The sequence below is a fragment of the Leptopilina heterotoma genome, unplaced genomic scaffold (genome assembly GCF_015476425.1).
Source record: "Leptopilina heterotoma isolate Lh14 unplaced genomic scaffold, ASM1547642v1 Lhet_38, whole genome shotgun sequence".
NCBI classification, from domain to species: domain Eukaryota; kingdom Metazoa; phylum Arthropoda; class Insecta; order Hymenoptera; family Figitidae; genus Leptopilina; species Leptopilina heterotoma.
In genome coordinates this window covers 190,098-212,062 of record NW_025111054.1, presented here as the reverse complement: position 1 = coordinate 212,062, position 21,965 = coordinate 190,098, and the positions used below count along the sequence as shown (strand labels likewise).

Sequence of the window (21,965 nt, the reverse complement as noted above, 5' to 3'; positions counted from 1 at the left end):
ATTGCATTTATTCTTAAAATTTTTTTAAAATTCGTCGAAAGAATTCAAATATATTTAAAAAATTTTTTTTATAAATTTCTTTATAAAAATTCAATTTTAAGAAATATTCAATTATTTATTTTTTTATTTAAATATAATTGAAATCTAGTAGAATTTTCTAGTAAAAATTGATTTAAAAATGAATTTCAGTTAAAATTTTAGATGATAATTGAATATTAAAAGCAATATAGCGTAAATTTTTAGAAATAATTGAATTTTTAAATTTATTTTTTAATTTTTCTTTTATTTATTTTTTTTGAAATTATTTGAATTTTTTATTTTCTAATATATATTTGATTGAAGAATTTGCGAATAATTGAATTTTCGTAAAATTGAATATTGTAAACAAATGGATTTGAAAATTGTCAAAGAACTTTTTCGAAAATTATTAAAAATTAATTTATAGATAAAATCGATTTAAAGAAGAATTTTATTTAAAAATTCTTGAAAATAATAAGTATAGTCCTTTTTAAAAAAAAAATTACTTTCATTGGTTTGAGGCCTGCAGTCAGTAATTTAGATAAATTTAAAAAAGAAAATATGTAAATAAGCATATTTGTTTTTTGAAATTTTTCAGCCTCAAATAAATGAAGTCTCGAGATCACAAGCGTCAAAGCGTCGCAATCGCAGCTACTCGGAATCGGCCGGTGCAAATGAAGCGTCACCAACACGTCGTGTGCGTTGCCTTTCAGGTGGCTCGAGTACCGTCACTCTCGAGGCCTCCACCTCAAGTTCAGGTCCATCGCAACCAAAATTACGATTCGAGACATCGTCAACCGCCTCTCAATATCGTAATCGCACTGGCTCCTTTGGTTCCGGTCGACTCACTCATTCCAAACGACGAAGCGATTCATCGAGTCAACGCGATCTCGACAAACAATTTGGTAATCGACACAAAACACAAGAAACAACTAAATTTCTTCGACAACAACAACAACAAATTACAAAATCTGATAAACCGAAAACAGAATCAGTCGTCACAGTTGCAGCGCAAAAGTGACACGTTTTTTTCAAAATTAACGGTCAACTTCAAAATTCAATTTGAAACAAATTGCCCCTCCCTCTTCTTTGTTTTCGAATTGTTGGTCATTCGTCTTCCATTGGCGAATAGAGAGAGAAAAAAATTCCTTTTAAAGTGACGTTTTTCTTTTTTTTTTTATACAAAAACGATTTCACTTTTTAATGAATTGATTACATTTAAAAAAAAAATTTGTTTTTTTTAAAAATGTTTTACCACTGTGAAATGAAAGGGCAGAAATTTTGAACCGATGCGCAAAATAAAACAAAAAATTGATTGTTAGACGGATTTTCGAAGAGTTTTTGAGAAAAGCAAAAACAAAAAAAAATAAATTATTTTCTTAGTTTTTAGAGATCATAGAGAAAACAACAACAACAAAAAAAGAGGTAAAAACTTTTTTCTTTAGGAATTAAGAGTGGTGTGTGTAGAGGAATATTTTTGATTTTTCTTCTTCTTAGAATTCTGATGAAATGAGACGAAAAACCATTTTTTTTTTGACGCACTTTCAAATAAGATAGATGTAGATTTTTTTCCTTTTCTCTTATTCTTATTACCTTATAAAGCCTAGAAGTTGTTATTATTACGACTAATTTAATTATCGTAAGTATTAGACATTGAATTACGTTTTTTAAAATTTAATAATTAAATTTCTTCCCCCCCCCCCTCCCCCCGCGATATTAAACGTCATTCGTAACATTTTTGTTTCTCCATTTTAGAAAATTTTGTTTTAAATATTTTTTTTTATATACATATATATTTTTTTTAAGCAATCGAAGGGGACCTGCTTTTTTCCTCATTGACACTTTTGGGAACGCCAGTCAATTCAAGACGTGACATTCCGTTTGTTAGTTGCAAATTTCAAAAAAAAAAATATATATATAGGAATTTGATTAGCAAACTTTCATAATTTGCTTTTCTTTATTTTTTGTCTTTGATCAGAAAAAAAAAAATTTTTTTTCTTAAATAAATTTATTAAATTAGAACGAGTGTTATTTTTTTCTATTATTTTAAAAGTGGTTTTGGTTTTTGAAAAATGCTTAAAATATTAAATCAGTTATAGGAAAAAAAAGTGAAATTTATTAGGGAAAAAAAATTAAATTTTGAAAATTAATTATCTGTAGGATAAAAAAAATCATATTTCGAATTTTTTTTTTATTTCTCACTTATCGAAGATAGAAATAATTTTTTTTTAAATAAAAAAAAACGAAGAGTTTGCCAAAACGTGTTTGGTTTTAAAGAAATAAAAATTTTGCATGAATTATTTTTTGCTTAAGAAATAAAAACAATTTCTATTTTATTATTGATATATATATATATTTGATTAAATTTAGAATTTATCCAATTATTTTTTATAATTAAATCTTTTATATATTTTTTTTTAATATTGTAATATGTAAAAAAAAAATACTTTTCTTGATTTTTTATGTCTCTAATATTTTAAAAATGGAAAAATAAATTCTTTATGCCAATAAAAAAAAAATCGAAATTATATTAAAATAGTTTATTTTAAATTTAATAATTAATTATAAAATTTAAAATTAAAATAATCAAATAATTTTAATTACTTTAATTGACTAATTTTAATTAATTTCATTAAAATTACAAAATAAATTTTTGTTTTTGGGAATTAAAATAATTTATCTACATTTTAAAAAAAAATTTTTTTTTTTAGGGAAAAAATATTTTTGAAATAAATTGTAAATTAAAAGAATATAATTTTTGTGCATAATTTTTTTTCAACGAGCATAAAATTAAAATTATTAAATTATTAAAATGAAAAACTTATTTTTTTGGTATTTTCTTAAAAATTTTGTTTATAAATAAATAAATAAATAAATAAATAAATAAATGAAATAAATAATCGACATGTAAAGTAAATGAAAAAAATCAATATTGTGATTTTGTTAGATTATTAAAAATTTAACGATATATTTTTTCTGGTCAAAGATGACTGAAGTTGAATGGAAAGAAAAAGGAAATTTTTTTTTTTTAATTTTCCGTCTTTGATCTCGCATCACTGCCACAATTCTGCGTTTGTTTGTTTTGTTTTTTTTTTTTTTGCGAATTTTTGTCGCATTCTCCAGTGATAAAAAAAAGAAAATAAATGCGCTTGCCTTCATTTGTTTCAAAGGTAGAGAAATAATGTTTGCACAATAATTGTCTGCAATTAAATTTTACCGCTGAGAAGAAATTTCCCAGAAAATCATTTTTTTTTTTTATTGAAACATTTTTTATTATTGTTGTTGTTATTAATTATTATAATTATTATTATTTCTCTTATTATTATATTATTTTATTATTATTATTATTATTTCTTAAAAGTAATAATTCTAAAAAAAATTCCGTTTTTTTTGAGTTCTTTATCTTGTTACAAATTTGTATTTTCTATATTATAAATGCCTTATTTTCTGGGATGTTTGTCGAGTAAATTTTTGGCGCCTTAAAAAAAAAAGAATAAAAAATGGAAAAAATATGAAAAAAATCTCTTTTAAAAAAAAAAGTAAATAACTTGCTCACAATTTTCAGTCTTGTATATAACGATAAAAAAAAATAGATAAATAAGAATTGTTATTAGATTTATTATAGTTTTTTAAGTGAGTGACTATTTAGTTAATAATTTTTACGATTATTTGTGCTGAACATGATTAATTAATAATTAATTAATAAGAAACTAAGGCTTAGTTTAATAAGTTTCAAAAAAAAAAAAATATTTAGTCTTTAAAATAGTAAAAAGTAAAAAAAAGAAAAAAAATAGGGAAGGGGAGAAATAGATATAAAGAGTGTGAGTGAGTGAGAAAGAGAGAGAGAATGTGTATTGTAATAAGAGAAGTAAAGCAAAAGTTCGCTCGTGGCGTATGATAAAAAAAAATATCTAATTTTATCAACTGAAAAAAAATTTCCAAAGAACCTTTAAAAAAAATTCCTCCCGTTTTCTTCAAAAAAAAAAAAAAAAAAAAAAACCAACAAAACAAGACATTTTTTCTGTTTTCCGCATTCAATAAAATATTATTTTCCGATGAAAAAAAAAAAAAATTTTTACATTTTCTTTTTTTAGGACGGGACGAATTTTATTTTTGTCGTACACAATAAAAAATCAGAAACGTAGCGAACATTGTCCGATTGTAAATTATATACATATTATTAATATTGTTACTTATTATTTTTATTATTATTATAAAAAAAAATATTTCTGCTATTATCTTAAAATAATGATCCCTAATTTTACTTTAAGGCTTTTATGCAACTATTATATATATTATATATATAGCAACAAAAAAAAAATAATAAATATAATGGGTGGGGATAAAAGTTGGCGACAACTGAAAAATGTATAAAAAAAATGTTACATATATTACATATATTATATATATATATAAAAAATACAGACATGCGTACACACATATATACTTACACACACAAACATACAAAGGCACACAATAATTTTTTTTTGAGTTTAAAAACAGAAAAGAAAAAAATACTAAATTTTACAAACCAATTTTTTTTTTTTTTGTTGAAAAAATACAATTTTTTGGGTTTTTTAAAATAGGTTTTATTTTTTTCTATTTTTTTCCCCTTCTTTTTCTGTAAAAGCTTCTTGTTTTTCTTTTTGTATTTTTAAACCTTAAATTTTAAAAATTTATACTTGTGCCTTTGATACAAAACGAATTTATTACTTTGTGTATATTTACAGAATTTTTTTTTTTGAGAAATAATTTTTACCGTTAATATTTTCAGTTTAAAAAAAAATTTATTTTAGAAAGATTTTTTTTCGCGAATCATTTTTGAATGGAGGAGGAAAGAAAAATGTTTCTTCTTACAAATGTAGGTTTTTTTGATTGTTTTTAAATGAAATGATGACAAAAGAAAAAAAAAATAATAGAAAATATATAGAATTTTGTGATTCAAAAAACAGAAATATTATTTATTGCCGAGAAAAGAGAAAAAAAAAGAAGAAATATTAATCGATGCGTTTAAATAGAGGCTTTAGAGTGAAAAAAAAGGAAATACACACATTTCTGATAGCATGCGACTAATGAGGAATATTTGCTTGATTAAAGAATTTAAAAAAAAAATAATTTTGATCAGTTTGCTAAATAAAATGAAAATATGTATTTTTTAGAGTTAAACATTACTTTTAGTGATTTTTTATTAAAAATTTATTGATGAAATTTTTGTCAAGAAAATTTTTGGTTAGCGATTTAAATATATTATATATTTTTGAGCAGATATTTTTCAGTGAAAAGCGTATTTTTTTAAACAGATGGTAAATCTGTGTAGTCAAAAATTTTATATATAAATATATCAATTTCAAGAAATGCATAATATTGGATATACTAATTAATAATAATTAATATCGATTTTGTATCGCAGGTAAAAAAAAATATCGATTACGCTAGTACGTTAATCATGTCATCCATGTAAATAGAGTAAAAGAGAAAAAAAAATAGAAAAAAGGTAAAAAAAATTAAACCAATATTTACAGTCAGCATACAATAAGTTCGAGTTTAAATAATAGAAAAAAAAATGTGAAAAAGATTTTCGAATCGTATACAGTGATTTCATAATGTGATGATAAACGAATGGTGTACGTGATGTTTGAATCTATAATGTATGCCTGGAAATTGTAACGTTTGTGGATATAAAATAATAAAAACCAAAAAAAACCGCAAGAGGAAACTTTTTATTTTTTTCACACACATATTTTCATTTATTTAATCCTTTTATAAGTAAATCCTATCCTTTGAAAAATTTTTTTAAAAAAAATTTTTCTTTTATTTGTGTAACGCTGGGTTACGCCAAACAAGAAGGGTCGATAAGGCCTGTTTTCGGACCTCTTGAAATTTTCATTTAAATGCTTGAAATACATTTTCCATCAAAGAAAAATGATAATTTTAAAGATTGAAGGATACATGAGGGTGTTTGGAGCATATTAACCAAAATTTTACAAAATTCAAAAGGGCGGATCCAATATGGCGGACAAACTTTGAAAATCACTTGAATTTATTTGAAACTTGTTACTCGAGGGGTTTTATGGTCGCTGATTACGAATTTGGCATCAGATTTTAGAAATTAATTAAATTTAAAAATTGAAATGAGTTTCATGCAAATCTGCGAATAATTTTTAACTTTTGTCCGACATATTGGATCCGCCATTTTAAATTTTGAAGAATTCATGCCAGATTCGTAATCAGCGACCACAAAAACCCCCCGAGTAACAGTTTTTAAGCCAATTAATTCATATTTTAAAAAAGTCGTCCGCCATTTTGAATTTTGGAAAATTAACATCAAATTCGTAATTACCGACTCCAAAAACCCCCCAAGTAACGGTTTGCAAGCCAATTTATATTTTTAAAAAACCCGTCCGCCATTTTGAATTTTGGAAAACTAATATCAGATTCGTAATCAGCGACCCCAAAAACCCCCGAGTAACGGTTTTCAAGCCAATTAATTTATATTTGAAAAAAGTCGTCCACCATTTTTGATTCGCCATTTTGAATTTTGAAAAACTAACATCAGATTCGTAATCATTGAACCCAAAAACCCCCGAGTAACGGTTTTCAAGCCAATCAAAATTCTTAATTGAAAATTCGTTTTACCCTTATTTTTGACCCATTTTGTATACAAAACCCTTATTATTTAGGGGTTAATATGCTCCAAACAACCTCAATTAACCTTCAATCACCAAAATTATCATTTTTCTTTGGTGGGAAATGTATTTCAAGCATTTAAATGAAAATTTCAAGAGTGTCGGAAAGGGGCGCATGATTATTCCCCAAATGTCATTTTACCGAACTGCACTTTTGCGAATATTCATTTTTGCGAAAAGCCAATTTTGCGAAATGTCACTTTTGTGAATTGTCATTTTTTCGAAAAGCTATTTTTGCGAATTGTCATTTTTGCGAATCGCCATTTTTACGAATTGTCAATTTTCCGAAAAGTCATTTTTGCGAATCGTAATTTTTACGAATTGTCAATTTTCCGAAAAGTCATTTTTGTGAATTGTCATTTTTTCGAAAAGCTATTTTTGCGAATTGTCATTTTTGCGAATCGCCATTTTTACGAATTGTCAATTTTCCGAAAAGTCATTTTTGCGAATCGTAATTTTTACGAATTGTCAATTTTCCGAAAAGTCATTTTTGCGAATTGTCATTTTTACGAAAAGACATTTTTGTGAAATGTCATTTTTGCGAAGAGTTAATTTTACGAATTGTCAATTTTCCGAAGTCATTTTTGCGAATCGCCATTTTTACAAATTGTCATTTTTGCGAAAAGTTATTTTTACGAATTGTCAATTTTCCGAAGTCATTTTTGCGAATCGCCATTTTTACAAATTGTCAATTTTCCGAAAAGTCATTTTGGCGAATCGACTTTTTTACGAATTGGCAAATTTCCGAAAAGTCATTTTTGCGAATTGTCATTTTTACGAAAAGACATTTTTGTGAAATGTCATTTTTGCGAAAAGTTATTTTTACGAAATGTCACTTTTGCGAATTGTCATTTTTGCGAATCGCCATTTTTACAAATTGTCATTTTTGCGAAAAGTTATTTTTACGAATTGTCAATTTTCCGAAGTCATTTTTGCGAATCGCCATTTTTACGAATTGTTAATTTTCCGAAAAGTCATTTTTGCGAATCGACATTTTTACGAATTGTCAAATTTCCGAAAAGTCATTTTTGCGAATTGTCATTTTTGCAAAAATTCCTATAGTGAATCTATATATGCATACAAGTTTACTATAGGAATTTTCGCAATAATGACAATTCGCAAAAATGACTTTTCGAAAAATTGACAATTCGTAAAAATGGCGATTCGCAAAAATGACTTTTCGGAAAATTGAGAATTCGTAAAAATGGCGATTCGCAAAAATGACAATTCGCAAAAATGACAATTCGTAAAAATGACTTTTCGCAAAAATGACTATTCGCAAAAATGACAATTTGCAAAAATAGCTTTTCGCAAAAATGACTATTCGCAAAAATGACAATTTGCAAAAATAGCTTTTCGCAAAAATGACAATTTGCAAAAATGACAATTCGTAAAAGTGCAGTTCGGAAAAATGACATTTGGAGAATAATCATGCGTCCCGTCGGAAAAACAGGTCTTATTGACCCTCCCTTTCACTGATCTTCATTCTAAGTATCCATTTCTACTGATGAAGATAAACTTTCCGACAAAGAAGATTCGTTAACAACAATAAACCGATTGAGAAGAAAACTATCTAAATCATCAACACTTCTTGATTGTGTAGATTGTGAAAGCCAATCATCGAAATATTGATCAATAATTGATGCAGTACCTCCAAGTTCCTTTAAATTACTCCCGCTCTTGATTTCATCATCCATATTATTAGTAGCCTGACAATATTGCTTGTACCAAATTTTACCAAAATTTCGCAAAAAGAAACCGTAATGCAATTGCAAATTGTTACTATTCCCAACATTTTGCTGATGTTGCACGCTCCAAATATAATCATCAAGTAAAATTATCTGATTCAAATGATTTTTCGAATTCGACAATGTAAATGGATTATTATTAAGAGACTGCTTTGTAACTGTCGATCCATTTACAATATAAACAGCACGCAAAATTCCATTATTAGTTTCCTTATACTTTTCACTAAAACGTCGTCTACCTGAATCTATCTTGTAACGATTCAGTTTTACCCTAACGTAAATTTGACCCGGTGGCAAACTTTCCAAATAATTAAAAACACTCCAAATGATTTCTCCAAATTTATAAACACGTAATGTTTTACCCTCATGTATTAGAAGACAAATTTGCGCGATAAAATTGCACAGATATTTGAAAAATGGCAGTGCTGCTTGGTAACCCACATGTTGTACTTTGCAATCGTCAATGTAGATTACATACTGATTTTTTAGAAATGTTACTTTTTCAAGAGGATTTAAATCAAAGATGGTATACTTTTTGTTGGAGAGAGCAAAAACAAAAGCACATTCTTTCTTACTAAGGATAATATTATCCAACTCGAAGACTTTACCTATTTCATTGTTAAGTAATTCGATGATTAATTTTCCATCCAGTTGAAATTTATTCAAAAATTGTAATCCGTTCGTATCAGAGACAAAAACACAATTTTTGATTGCTAACGGTAGGTTATTAAATATTTCCTGAATGTAATTCGAATTTTGATCACCAATTTCGTTTAGAAGATTCTTCAATTGTTCTCTCGTGTCAGATAAATTTCGTACACTTGTTTGCCCATCAATCAAACATCGTAGACGCAATAATCTGATATTAGTTTCGTTAAGAATTTGATGAGTAATTCTCATTTCGTTTGTAGAAGTATTCTCACATATTGTATCAAATGATGTTATGGAAAAATACTCGAGTATTAATTTACAGGTTCTGGTAAATTTTTCCCTTCCTTTGGTAGATATTAAACTACCAACAATATGGACTTGAATCGGATTGAAATTATCTTCCATAATGTCATCATTAAATGTTTCTAAGTTTTGCAGTAAATCTATTTGATGTTTTGAATAAAACCAATTCCAAATCTTCAAATGCTGGAATAGTAGTTCTAAAATAATGACAGGGAGAATTTTACTGGTAAACATTAATATTTTTCTACTGAACATGGTAGTGATGGCAGTTATTGGAATTTGGATATTTTCCATTAGTTTATAAACACTATTAATTGTTATTTGAACGAATTCTTGCGTCGCAGTTTGTAGACTCGGATTTTCTTTATCTTGAACCAATGTGGAAATTTCCCCCTGTAAACATTTTCGTACCTTAAGTAATTGTTGGAGAAAGTTGGTAAGAAATGATCTACTATCCGGACAGTAGATAATTAATGGAATTTCAAATGGCAATTGCATTAGGACTTCAATATTAATTACTAATTGACCAACAACTTGTCCAGCGGGATTACTATCCGAAAAGGAAAAATCTCTTAAAGATGCAAAATTACCCCTCTGCCTTTCTTCCGCATAAACTTGAATGCAATCCGCATTCATCCAAGATGAAAAGTTTTCCCTCAGAGTTGAGTCGATTGTTAAAATTTTCTGCAGGGAACCAGCTGAACAAATATCGACAGCATCGGTAAAGATATCTTTACCTATTAGAATATTTGGATATTGAGAAATGATATCAATTCGAATACAATTATTGTAGACACCAGGAAAGACAATTACCTCTCCGGCATATTTTTTTTTCTTGCTTTTATATTCTACTTGATCAACAACAGGATGTTGGGTACAGATTTCATGAAAGAATTGATGAAAATTTTTCCTGTATCTACTATCGTCGATTTCGATTCTCTCGTCTTGATTTATACAATAGTTAGGATAGATTTCACATTGAGTAAAGTCATCATTTTCTTGATGAAAAATTTTTGTTGTTCTATAAATTAGTGATTCTTGTAAACGGTAATGAAATAGATAGCGAAATTTCTTCGGCTCAGTAGTAAAATTATTTGCAGACCATATTTGTCTATATTTGATTGCGATATAATTGAAAGCAATTTTTATTCTTGTCTCCACATTAGCTTGTAAGGCTTTTTCCAAATTGCAAGGATATACTTGAGTTATAAGGGAAAATAGTTTTGGGTAACAAAAATTTTCCCATAAATTGAGGACAGATTTACAACTTTGAATATTTTGGGTTAAAAAATTGTCAAAGGGGTAAATTTGAAGGTTGGGAATATTTATGTTTTGGTGTGTTAGACAGTTATGAATGGTTCGCGGTAATTCATGAAGGGAAATGTTTGGTGACATTTGTCCCGATGTGGAATTAATTGTCATGGCTTTCTTGGCGATCTGTTGTAGAAATTGAAGAATCTTGTCATCGCGATTATATTGTAGCGTAATGCCAAGAATGTAATAGATTCGAACGGTAATGGGGTTGGCAGTATCATCATTTGGCAAATCCATTAAATTGGTCGTTAAATGTTCTTGAAATATTCGATGGGAATCAATGAGATAGGAATGTTTGTGAAATTTAATTATAATTGATTCAGTGCCAAGTGAGTGTACATCGAATGTAACGTGTTCCTCGACACACTGATGCATTTGATGCCATTTAAAACGACGCAACACGAATGGCATGCCATATTTAATTATATTGTGACCTGTGAAAAAATGTTTAGCTTTGGAATTATTCACAAGTGCTTGGAGTAATTGACCTTGGGAATAAAGTTGTACGAAACTTTCTAGTAAGTGAATCTCAGAATCGTAGGATTCAACCCATACGTGTAATTCCTGAAAATTTTGAAGAAATTGACGTTGATATTTATCAGATAATTGTTTATCACGTTCCTTCCACCATTCATCACTTCCTGTATTATTTTCTGGATTTTCTTTTCCGAAAATTTCTTGCTGTTCTCGTGATAGGAAACGTAAATAATTAACACAAATTATTGCCTGTTCCATATGTGTAGCAATTAAAATATAGGAAATAATTTGTTCGTGTTCTGAACATCCGGTTGGGACATCAACCATATTGTCCGTCATAGTCTCAAGATGAAAAGCAATCATTGGTAAAAGTTTGTATAAATCAGCCGTATTGCTGGAAAATAGTGTCAGTCGCAGTGTATCAAGGTTAAAAATATAAAAACCATTGGAGGCAAATATTCGTGTTGGATCAAAATAACTGAAGGCTTTTTTCATACTATGATCGTTATTACGATAGCATTCTGGTGGAATTTTCGATTGGAGAAATTTGAGTCTCAATGGAATTGTTGCTTTATCCATAGACTTATGCTCGTATTCAATTGTATTGGAGTCGAGAAATAGATGCATCATTAAAATATAACTGGTATCTAGTGAATCAACACACTGATAATAGGGTTTGAGATTACTTTTAAGAAATTCACGAATGCAAATAGATACTTTCAATGAAATACATTTTATGACGATTAAATCATATTGAATTAATCTTTCGCTGTGATTCACTTGTAATAGACAATCCAATAGGTTATTTGGATAAGATTCCAAACGTAAATTACTATCACATATCATGTGAATTGATTCGCCAAATGTTTCAAATAGCATTCTGAAAAATGGCTTCTTGTAATTCGGTGAAATTAGACAAAAGACACTAAAGTGATAACATGTGCTAACTTGCATAACATTATGATTTTGCAAATCGTAGTATTCTATTCCTATTGTCGTTCTATCCTCGTCCAAAACATTCAGTAACCATATACATTTTCCACCACTTATTTTATAGCCTGTTGGAAATAATAAACCGTTTACAAATTAAGATACATTCGATAATCTCCACTGTATGCGATTTAAAAATAATCTCTTATAAATTTTCAGAATAAATAGCACTATACTTACCCATTGTACTTTAAACCATATGTCAGGTTTGGAACAGAAACTTTTCGTTTTCCTAGATCCTTTTTAGTACATACATAGTAAATAAATGTTAATTATGTTCTGCAAGGCCAAGATGTGAAGACGTTACAATTTGGAACACGTAAAATAGACTATATGTAAAATTTAATGTCTGGTTAAGAACTACAACGTGTAATTAGGAACTGTTGTTCGTATCAAACATTTCACTTTTTTTTGATATCTCAATATTTTCAAACCACTTGTATTATTTATGCCCTCATACATTGCAATAATTTTATTGTATCTGTATTCTATTCTAAATTACAATTATGTTGGGGGAAATATTCCATTGTATTCCAGAAGAAAATAAAAGTATACATCAGTAATATATATTGTAATTAAAAATTGTAAATTCTGCAATTGGTTTAACATTGCAGATTTTTGCACCCAATTGTGTCGCTTTGTGAAATTTTCTTTGCTGACAAATTTAAATAATGATGATTTCATCATCATCATCAGTGGTGGGCAAGTATGGTACGGTTGCAGAAATTTTCCAAGATTTAAGACGTTACTATGTGTCATCGGGAAGAAATGAAGATTTTATCAAGGAATTATACGGCACAAAGAAATTGTATCAATATTATATTAATTGCAATATGCCAGCAAAAAATATTATTATTATCGATAATATCTGGTGTATCTTACCTAATGTTATCTCATTTGGAACTTTAATCAATTATGAAATTTTAGTTTTAGTTTTATATTTTGATGATATTAAATACTACGCCAGAAATGATACAACTAAGCAAAATAAATCAGCGACAAAGAAAATAAGTGATCGACTTTTACCACTAGAACAGTTGTTACGTCTGCAAATTGAAATTTTTCATCATGAGCATCAATCGAATGTCACTTTTTTTTCCAAATACATTGGCATGTCAGAAATTTGTCAAAATATTTTTACCACGTATTCCAATTCTTTTGAATTCAACATTCTAGATATAACCGCAAGAAATTGTTGTCGTTGTCGTTCCCACTGTTCGCATTTTATACGTAAAATTCTAAAATTTATCAATCATATCGAAATGTGTCAATCTTTGGAAAAAAAGACATTCAAGTAGAATTTAAGCATTATTGGTATGAATAAAAATGAATTTGTAATTTTAATTAATATTTAATTATTATAAATCTATTTATTAATTATAAATGACATGCGAATTAAAATTACATTTTTAAGCGATAGAGAAGCTGAGTAAATTCACATTAATGAAGTAACAATAACAATATAAATAAATGATTAATAATTATTAAAAGAAATGATGCCATTGGCTATACTTTTGTAACATGTCCAACAAACATAACCATTTCTTCGGTTTCATTAATTGTCTTGATTATTTTAAAGTGAAACGGATGATTAACATTGAAGCGTACTCCATTAGATAGTGTAACAGGAACAAAAGAATAATCTGAAAAAAATTTAAATTTATTATCGTCTTGTTGTCAACATTGGGCATATTAAAATTTATCCAAAGTTAAAGAATTTAAAATTTAATATTAATACTATACTTTAGAAAGAAAGAAAATAACTTACAATCATTATCATCTACAGTACCCTCATTAATGTTCATTTGGGAATTGCTTAGAACATTAATATTAACAGTTTTATTATTATTGGACTGTATGTTATCGCTGAATACATGATTGAACCCTAGCTGTGGAAAAATAATAAAATTGATAAGTATTAATTATTTTTTTATAATTATTATTATAAACTTTTGTTTTTTCAAAATGTAGCATTTAGGGATTTAGAATTTAGGAACGTACCATTTTTAAAATATTTTTTGGATCTGTTTGATAAGAAATGCTAAATTTAGGCAGATCTAATTCAACATGAGTCATTCGATTATCGCGTGTTATCTCTCTAAGGGATAGTTGTGCAAGTTTACGTTCTACGTTTCTCAGATGATTTCTGTCATCAGGAAGGACAATTAGCATAGAATATCTTCCATCCTGTAAAAAATAATTATAATTTAAATTATCAAAATTATTAGATAGAATAAAAGATTTGATACTAATTAAATACAATCATATAAGAGATTTAGTTTGACAGAAAAATCTTTTGCCAAGCAATACAAGATATTGATGAAGGAAGAAAATTCAGATAAAGTAATTCTCTATTATTCTTTAAGTAACAATAAAACTCAATTAATAAGATTTTACCTGAAATCGAAGTTTTAGACAGGAAGCTCTTACGTTAGGAACTCGTCCAAATGAAAAATAACTTTCTGTACTCATCATGTCCGTAATATAAATCGTATTCTCTGAATAAAATGCTTTGCGACTTGTACTATATGTGGAAAACTTTTCTTGCCATCTATCATTTATATCAATATTATTGCTGAACATCATTCGTTGTCTTGATAAATCTAACATGAAGAGAAATTCACTATTATTACTATGATTCTTTAACATGTTTCTCATCATTTAAAGAAAAATCAAGAGTTAATTGTAATCGTTAGAAAGTTTGATAGTTCTCTTACCTCTTCTTACATTATTATTTCTACGAGGACTGTCAGTTACATGTTCGTTATCAAAAATATCAAGAAAACTTATAGCATTGACAGTGTTAGAAGGTCCTCCACGTGTTAAAGAATTAGACAATTGATTCTGGTCTGTATATGGTAGATTCTAAGTAATAAAAATGTATTTCAATTATTTGGGTATAACCATTTTGATTAATTATAAGATGAAACTATAATATAATACAAAAGATTAAAAATAGTATAATAAAAGATTTGTCTCTTTGTAAATAAACGCACTTACCGATACTTTATCCTTGAGAACTCTGTATTTATCAAATACATCATCAATATTTGTTAAATTAAGAGCATTTCGAAAATCCTCTAGAACTTCCTGAGAATTATCTTTCATTGCATCAGTTAAGGTCAAAAGTGTGCTAATAGGACTAACGATAATATTTTCACTAACATTTTCTGCAGCTAACTGGAAGGAAAAATATTTATTTTTATAAAAATATAAATGGATTAGTTTTCTCATTCTGACTTTATAGAGATATTATGCTTACTTACTTCGTAAAATTTAGCACTAAATTTGTTGGCAGCGAAAGTTATAAAATTATTTGTGTGTGTAAAGGCATTTATTGCTCCATGTGTAATAATGATTGTGATGGATAAATAATAGAGCAAGAAATCTATAAGATTTTTAACATAATTTGTAAGTATATAAATTAATAATATGTTATAATTTAAAACATGTGTTTAATTAAAAGTTGCTATTAGCCCAATGGACAAAAAAAAAAAATTCTAGATTATTCGAACATATTTATCCATGTTCTTTAAATGATGTTACCTATTCCTCTTCGGTTAATTTTTATCAGGTTTTGGTCGAATTTTGACTTTTGCTAATTTTTTTTTTTTATTAATAATTTTAAAATTAAGAAAAATATCGCAGGAGCCTAGTGAACAGCCAGCGCCAGCAGTGGCAACGGTTATCTTTCATGCGGGAATGCTGATATACATGTAATTTATGAATTAACTTTTTTTTTAAAATAGACAATTTTTTTGTTCATTGAAAATTGACCTTGATAATAAAGAAACAGTAGTTGATATTGTCAAACGGTTAAATTTAATCAAATTAGTAATTGTAATAATAATTTATAAAAAGTTTCTCACAAGTGGAAAAGAAATTATCTAGTTAGTATATATAATAGTAGTTGAGAATGTATTTACAGCGGTTCTTGCTCTCTAGTTTGAGATTATGGCTAAATATAACCTAATATAAATTTTAAAAAATGGAAAGCTTAATAAAAAGCATTGTTAAAATGAATAAATTTAGAAAATATTTCTAATCTCTATGTCAAAAGTTTCATGCTACTCTATTTGACCTCTCAATGACATTTCGCACGCGTGTAACGGATTCTCTCGAAACTTCTAAATAAACACACGCATAATATTATTAAATAAACAGAAACGAAAATGTTTAATATTTAAACTCGAATGAAAAAAAAAAAATGAACGGAAAATAAATCCGTTATACATAAATGTTTTCCAGCTACAGATAATTTTTGTATAATTTTATTTAAATAAGCACTGGGTTTATTTAATGAAATTAAAATTTTCTATTGTAAAAAATTAAGGAAACTGTTTACTTTAAGTGTGTCAATATTGCGTTAATATTTCCAGTATTTTAAACTTTATACGCGTCAAATTAAATATCTCACCTTTTTTTTTTTGAAAACACGTGTTACAAATTATCAGCATGATTGCCAATGTATTAAAATATCCACTATAATGTCTGCACTATGTTGAAAATTATATATTTTAATAAAAATTAATTTTTTCTGTATTTTAAAACTTCACTTAATTTTACACAAATAGGTACGCAAAATATATCTATCAAATGAAAATTCACACTTTAGACGTAGATTTATTTAATACTTTTCTAAATTTTATTGAAAACCGCATTTCAATTTACAAGGATGTCACAATTTATTAATTTTATCACATATTTATTAAAAACACAATTTAAATTGATATACACTGAGAGAAAGATATGTTTTCAGGATAACGATTGAATTGAAGAAAAAGTAAATTTTTGATATATGAGAATGCGGGTTGATGTTATTTAAAAATTTCCAATCCAAAAAAGTGATTCTTAAAAATAAAAAAAATATTCAAACTTGTCTATTTAAAAATATTAATAATTTATAAAATAAAATAAATTAATTTTCAATTAAACACATGTTTTAATTTCTTATAAAAGAAACGTAGAAAATAAAAATAAAATTCTCTTACCTAAATTCATTTTGACTGGATGAAGAAACTTCACTTGATATGTTAAACAAATATGTACAGAGAGCAAATGTTGATCAAATTAATGTGTCTAATGACTAAAAAATTTTGAATCGTGTAAAAAATTTTATATAAACTTCCCCATTTACCAAATTTCGACAATAGTTCTACTAAGTGGGAAAACTTTAGCGATTGGTTAATATGTTTTACACAAGAATAATATATTATATTTCTTGACAAACTGTAAATTTTTTTTCTATGTCTATATACGCACTCTAAATCCAAATTAGTGAAAAGTTTTAAATCCCTTTTTCAACGAATAAATTAAATTTCTCTAATAAATCAATAAAAATAACTGCTTCATTAATGAAAAATGAAAAAAAAAAAAAGATTATAAAACAACTTTTTTTTTTACTAAATTTAATTATTTGGAATAGATGAAAAATTTAGAGAAATTGATTGTAAAAATTAATAAATATTAACTCGCACAAACACTAATTTATCCAAAACGAATTTGATGATTAGAAAGAAAGTTGAAGAAAAAGAATGAAATTCAAATATATTTTTAACGCGTAGTAGAGAATATTTTTTAAAATCAACTTATCACACGAAACTGCTGCGATGTACTTGTCTTAATTTCGTGTAAAAGCCAAGTTACTTTTCAAAAAGAAAAAAAAAATGATCCAATAAATATAATTCCTACGTGTCTAGCGTCATAACCGCCAAAATTTATCACTTTTAATTACGTCAATTGACGCGGAATAAAGTCGCCTTGAAATAGAAATTTGTCGCAATATTTTACCTGAAATTAGAACAAGTTCTGATTATTTTTTTCAATGATAAAATTACGACACTTTTATCATATCCTTAAAATGTCCTCTAAGGGAAATAGAAACTTTCTTATCTTACCTATAAGTCATCAAATTTTTTTAAAATCAAACTTTTAAATTTAAATACTTAATTTTTATGTTTGATCTTCGAACTTAAAAATTATGTATTAGTATAACTGATGCATTTTTAAATGCAAAGAAAGATTCTTCTAAAGTTACATCGAAATGACCATACTAGAAAAAGTTTTTAACATATTCATCCATTAAATCAAAAAAGGGACACGTGCAGGCTTATATTTGACAGATGAAATGTCCTGAATGAAATGTCCTTAAATGTCCTGGATTTTGAACTTTTGTCCTTGAATTTTCCATATTTTGCTTTTCAATATTCAATAATTTAAAAATTTTACTCAAGTTTTAAAAAATAGTTTTTTGATCTATCAAAAAATAATTTCAATTTGTCATTTAATTATAAAGAATCTGGTATCTAAAATATTGATTTTTAACTCTTTTTATAATAAAATAAATATTTTTGTTCAAGTAGGTTAATTTAAATTATTTTAATCGTAATAGTAATAATTTGCTATTCCGTGAACAGAAAGTGTCGTCTTTTGTTTTTCTATAGTAATTAATGTTTTGATAGAAATTTTGGTTATGAGTATTCCCATATGTGTGATAACCACTTGATGCAAAGAAATTTTTTTACAAATTGAAGAAAAATGATCAAGACATGCCTCTATTCAATTTTTTTTACAATATTATTCAATTAGTGAACTGAATTTTATTTGCCACTTTTGTTTGACAAAAATAAATTGATTAAAGACACTTAAATTTAGAAGTTTAAATATTTAGTATGTTTTTTATGATTAAAATAGTGTTTTTTAATTAAATCTTTAGAATTTTTATTTCTTTTGGTAAATTCAGTCTCCTATAAAATGATAATTCAATAAACTTAAAAAAAAATTCCGCATTTTTTACATTTTTTGATACTCTTGCCATTCCGGTTACGCAGAATCGGGTACTTTTATTTTTTTCAGAAAAAATAATACTTATAAATTCTATTAAACATTTCTTTCCTTCAATTATCAACATTTCAATGTATTCAATATATTTTTCGGATGAATACTAACAATTATTAGGGTAGGCGAACACTATTTTTAAAAAAAGTATTTTCTACACCTTTTTGTCTACAAAGGCTATTTATAATTAAATCTTTTTTTCTGAAAAAAGTTTTTATAAAAAGTTATAATTTCTAATGTTTATTTTCCTAAAATTTCTAAAATTCCATAATTTTGATAAAAATTAGAAAACTGTTTAAAAATAAAGATTAAATTTTCTGTTTCTCAACTACAATTCTGTTTACAAAATTATAAGTTTCTTTTTGAAAATGAAGAAAATTTTTTATAAAATTATTATTTCTTATCACAATTTGTTAACAAAATTCTATTCTTCTTTGAAAAAAAATAATTTGCATCATTTTTACACTTAAATTTCCAAAGTTAATATATATTTATAAAAATTTTTTTTAGAAAATTTTAAATATCTTTAGGGAAAAAATCCCTATAATTTGTTAATTACGATTTTTAACTGGATTATTTAAAAATTTTGTTAAGTAATTTGCATAATTTATATTTTTTATTATAATTTTTTAACGAAATATCAAGTATTTTTTTTTAAGAATTAACAAATTTTCGTAAATTTTATTTTTTAATCATATGTACTTATTGATCGTGATTACAAAAATAGAATATTGTTAGAAAAAAGAAAAATTTTGAAAATTACCTTTATTAGAAAAATAAATTTTTAGAAAATTAGCTATATTAGAAGGCAGAAAATTTTAAAATCACCTTTATTAGAAATTTTTTTTTTAGAAATTCACCTTTATTAGAAAAAAAATTTTAGAAAATACGATTTAGAAAAACTGTACCCCAACCATTATTAGAAACATAAGAATGAAAATTAAAATATTTGCAGAAATTATAATTTAAATCTTTTGAGTTTGAATTTTATTACATTTATATATGAGCTTAAAAAATGTTTGAGGGATTTCATGAGAAAATTACATGTATAAAAATTTCATTTGAAAGTTGAGTGGAGGCATGTTTTTTCACTTGGTAATTACATATATTTATTTTAATAACAGAAGCCATTAAAAAATCGCAAAAGGATCCAAGGCAAAAAAAGTAGTAATTTTGATTTTTTGAGGATTTTCTAAAAATCTCGGTATTTAAACTAAATTATAATTTTCACCCCTTAGAAGCAATTTTTTTCGTTTGCTAATTATTTATTTTAATGTTAGAAGTCATTAAAAAATTTTGCAAGAAGATCGAAGGCGGGGAAAGCAGTGATTTTGATTTATTTTATATTTTAGGATTTCTGAAAAATCCGTGACAAAAAGTAAAAATCACTGCTTTCCCCGCCTTCGATCTTCTTGCAATTTTTTTAAATGGCTTCTGAGGCGTGGAAATGATAATATAGTTGAAATACCGAGATTTTTTTAAAAAACATAACTATTGTAAACATGCAAGAATATAAATTAAAATTATTAAATTTTTTCTGTGGAAAGCAGGTAGGCAGATTGCTACCGTGATAATTCTTTAAATCATTCACGCGCGCGTAGGACTTTGCTATAGTATGAAATAATATTACACAGGCTTGCCATAAAATTTTATTTTTGTTTTTCTCTGACTTTTCCCTGATTTCCAGACAAAATTTTCACTTTTTCCCTGACCCTGAAGAACATTAATAACTTCTTTTTTAAATAAATATTTAATCATTATTATTTTTCTATAGAAATTAAGATTCTCAAATTCAATTAACTTAAGAGAATACTATATATATAATAAAACATTTAAGATGACAAAGTAATAAAATCATTATTTCATTTCATAAGAATATTGTAATTAAAAATTCAAATTTTTAAAGATTTTAATTTTAACCCTTTTCAAAATTCAATTATTTCTAAAAATTCATGCTATAATGTTTGTAATACTCAATTATAATTTAAAATTTTAAGTGAAATTCATTTTTTAATCAATTTTTATTAGAAAATTTCCCGAGAATTCAATTATTTAAATACAAAAATAAATACCATAATTTATTCAGTAATTGCATGTTTTTTTAAAATTGAATTTTTATGAAGAATTTTATCAAAATTTTTAATAACAATTGATTCTTTCCACGAATTTAAAAAAAAAATTGTAAGAATAAATGCAATTTTCTATCATTTTATTTGAAATTTTATAAAAATAATTGAAATTCTGCGATAAGTTATTTGTTATTTATGAAAATAATTGAATTCTTGCAACGAATTTTATTAAAAATCTTTTTAAAGAATTAAATTCCTGTGAAAAATTTTATTTGTAAAAATAATTGAATTCCAGAAAAAAATATTATTATTTATGAAAATAATTAATTCCTTGTGAAGAATTTTATTCAAATTTTTTTAAATAATTGAATTTTTCAGAAATTTTAAAAACATATTTTAAAAAATAATTAAATTCCATCGAGAAATTTCAATAAAAAAACTAAAAATAATTGAAATCTGACAAAGAATTAAAAAAATTTTTTTTTTTAATAATTGAATTCCTGTGAAAATGTTTATTTTTAAAAAATTAAAATTCTTGGGAAGAATTTTATTAAAATTTCTTAAATAATTGAATTGCTTAGAAGAATTTTATTTTTACGAAAGTAATTGAATTGTTTCGAAGAGTTTTACAAACATTTTTGGCAATAATTTATTGTATTTCTAGAAAAATGTTGTATTTTACGAAAATAATTCTATTCCATATGTGATCGATTTTATTATAATTTTTCAAATTTATAAAACATTTTATCAAAAAGTTTTAAAAATAATTAAATTCTCAAGAAAGAAAATAATTGATTTCTAGCGAAAAACTTTATTCGAATTCTTTTAAATAATTGAATTCCCATGAAAAAAATGTATTATTTGTGAAAATA

The 21,965-nt window shown here is 25.7% G+C and overlaps 2 protein-coding genes across 5 annotated transcripts in view; one reads left to right on the top strand and one right to left on the bottom strand.

Moving 5' to 3' along the window:
* The window catches only part of LOC122505941 (la-related protein 1B), a 47,503-nt gene extending 45,463 nt beyond the window's left edge, over positions 1 to 2,040 (top strand). Inside the window, exon 17 of the mRNA XM_043617842.1 lies at positions 617 to 2,040. Coding sequence (XP_043473777.1) covers positions 617 to 1,039 — 423 coding nt within the window. The 3' untranslated portion in view covers positions 1,040 to 2,040. The remainder of the gene's footprint in view (positions 1 to 616) is intronic.
* Positions 2,041 to 13,537: 11,497 nt separating this feature from the next.
* Positions 13,538 to 17,527, bottom strand: LOC122505940 (serpin B5-like). Of its 4 annotated transcripts, none has more exons than XM_043617838.1 (8): positions 17,179 to 17,527; positions 15,454 to 15,575; positions 15,188 to 15,367; positions 14,905 to 15,052; positions 14,585 to 14,790; positions 14,189 to 14,374; positions 13,956 to 14,076; positions 13,538 to 13,830 (listed from the first exon to the last, which is right to left on the bottom strand). In XM_043617838.1, exons 1-8 carry the CDS (start codon positions 17,186 to 17,188, stop codon positions 13,694 to 13,696), a joined length of 1,110 nt encoding a protein of 369 aa, XP_043473773.1. In that variant the 5' UTR covers positions 17,189 to 17,527; the 3' UTR covers positions 13,538 to 13,693. The 4 variants fall into 4 exon arrangements, with proteins under 4 accessions (XP_043473773.1, XP_043473772.1, XP_043473774.1 ...); XM_043617837.1 differs by lacking the exon at positions 17,179 to 17,527 and adding an exon at positions 16,605 to 16,756; XM_043617839.1 differs by lacking the exon at positions 17,179 to 17,527 and adding an exon at positions 15,734 to 15,843.
* Positions 17,528 to 21,965: the final 4,438 nt, after the last annotated feature.

Coding starts and splice junctions, on each gene's coding strand:
- LOC122505940 (XM_043617837.1), bottom strand. CDS start 16,644: ATGCTGATAATTTGTAACACGTGTTTTCAAAAAAAAAAAG. Junction 14,375..14,584: donor GTCTAAAACTTCGATTTCAG/GTAAAATCTTAT, acceptor TATTTTTTACAG/GATGGAAGATATTCTATGCT. Junction 13,831..13,955: donor TACTGTAGATGATAATGATT/GTAAGTTATTTT, acceptor AATTTTTTTCAG/ATTATTCTTTTGTTCCTGTT.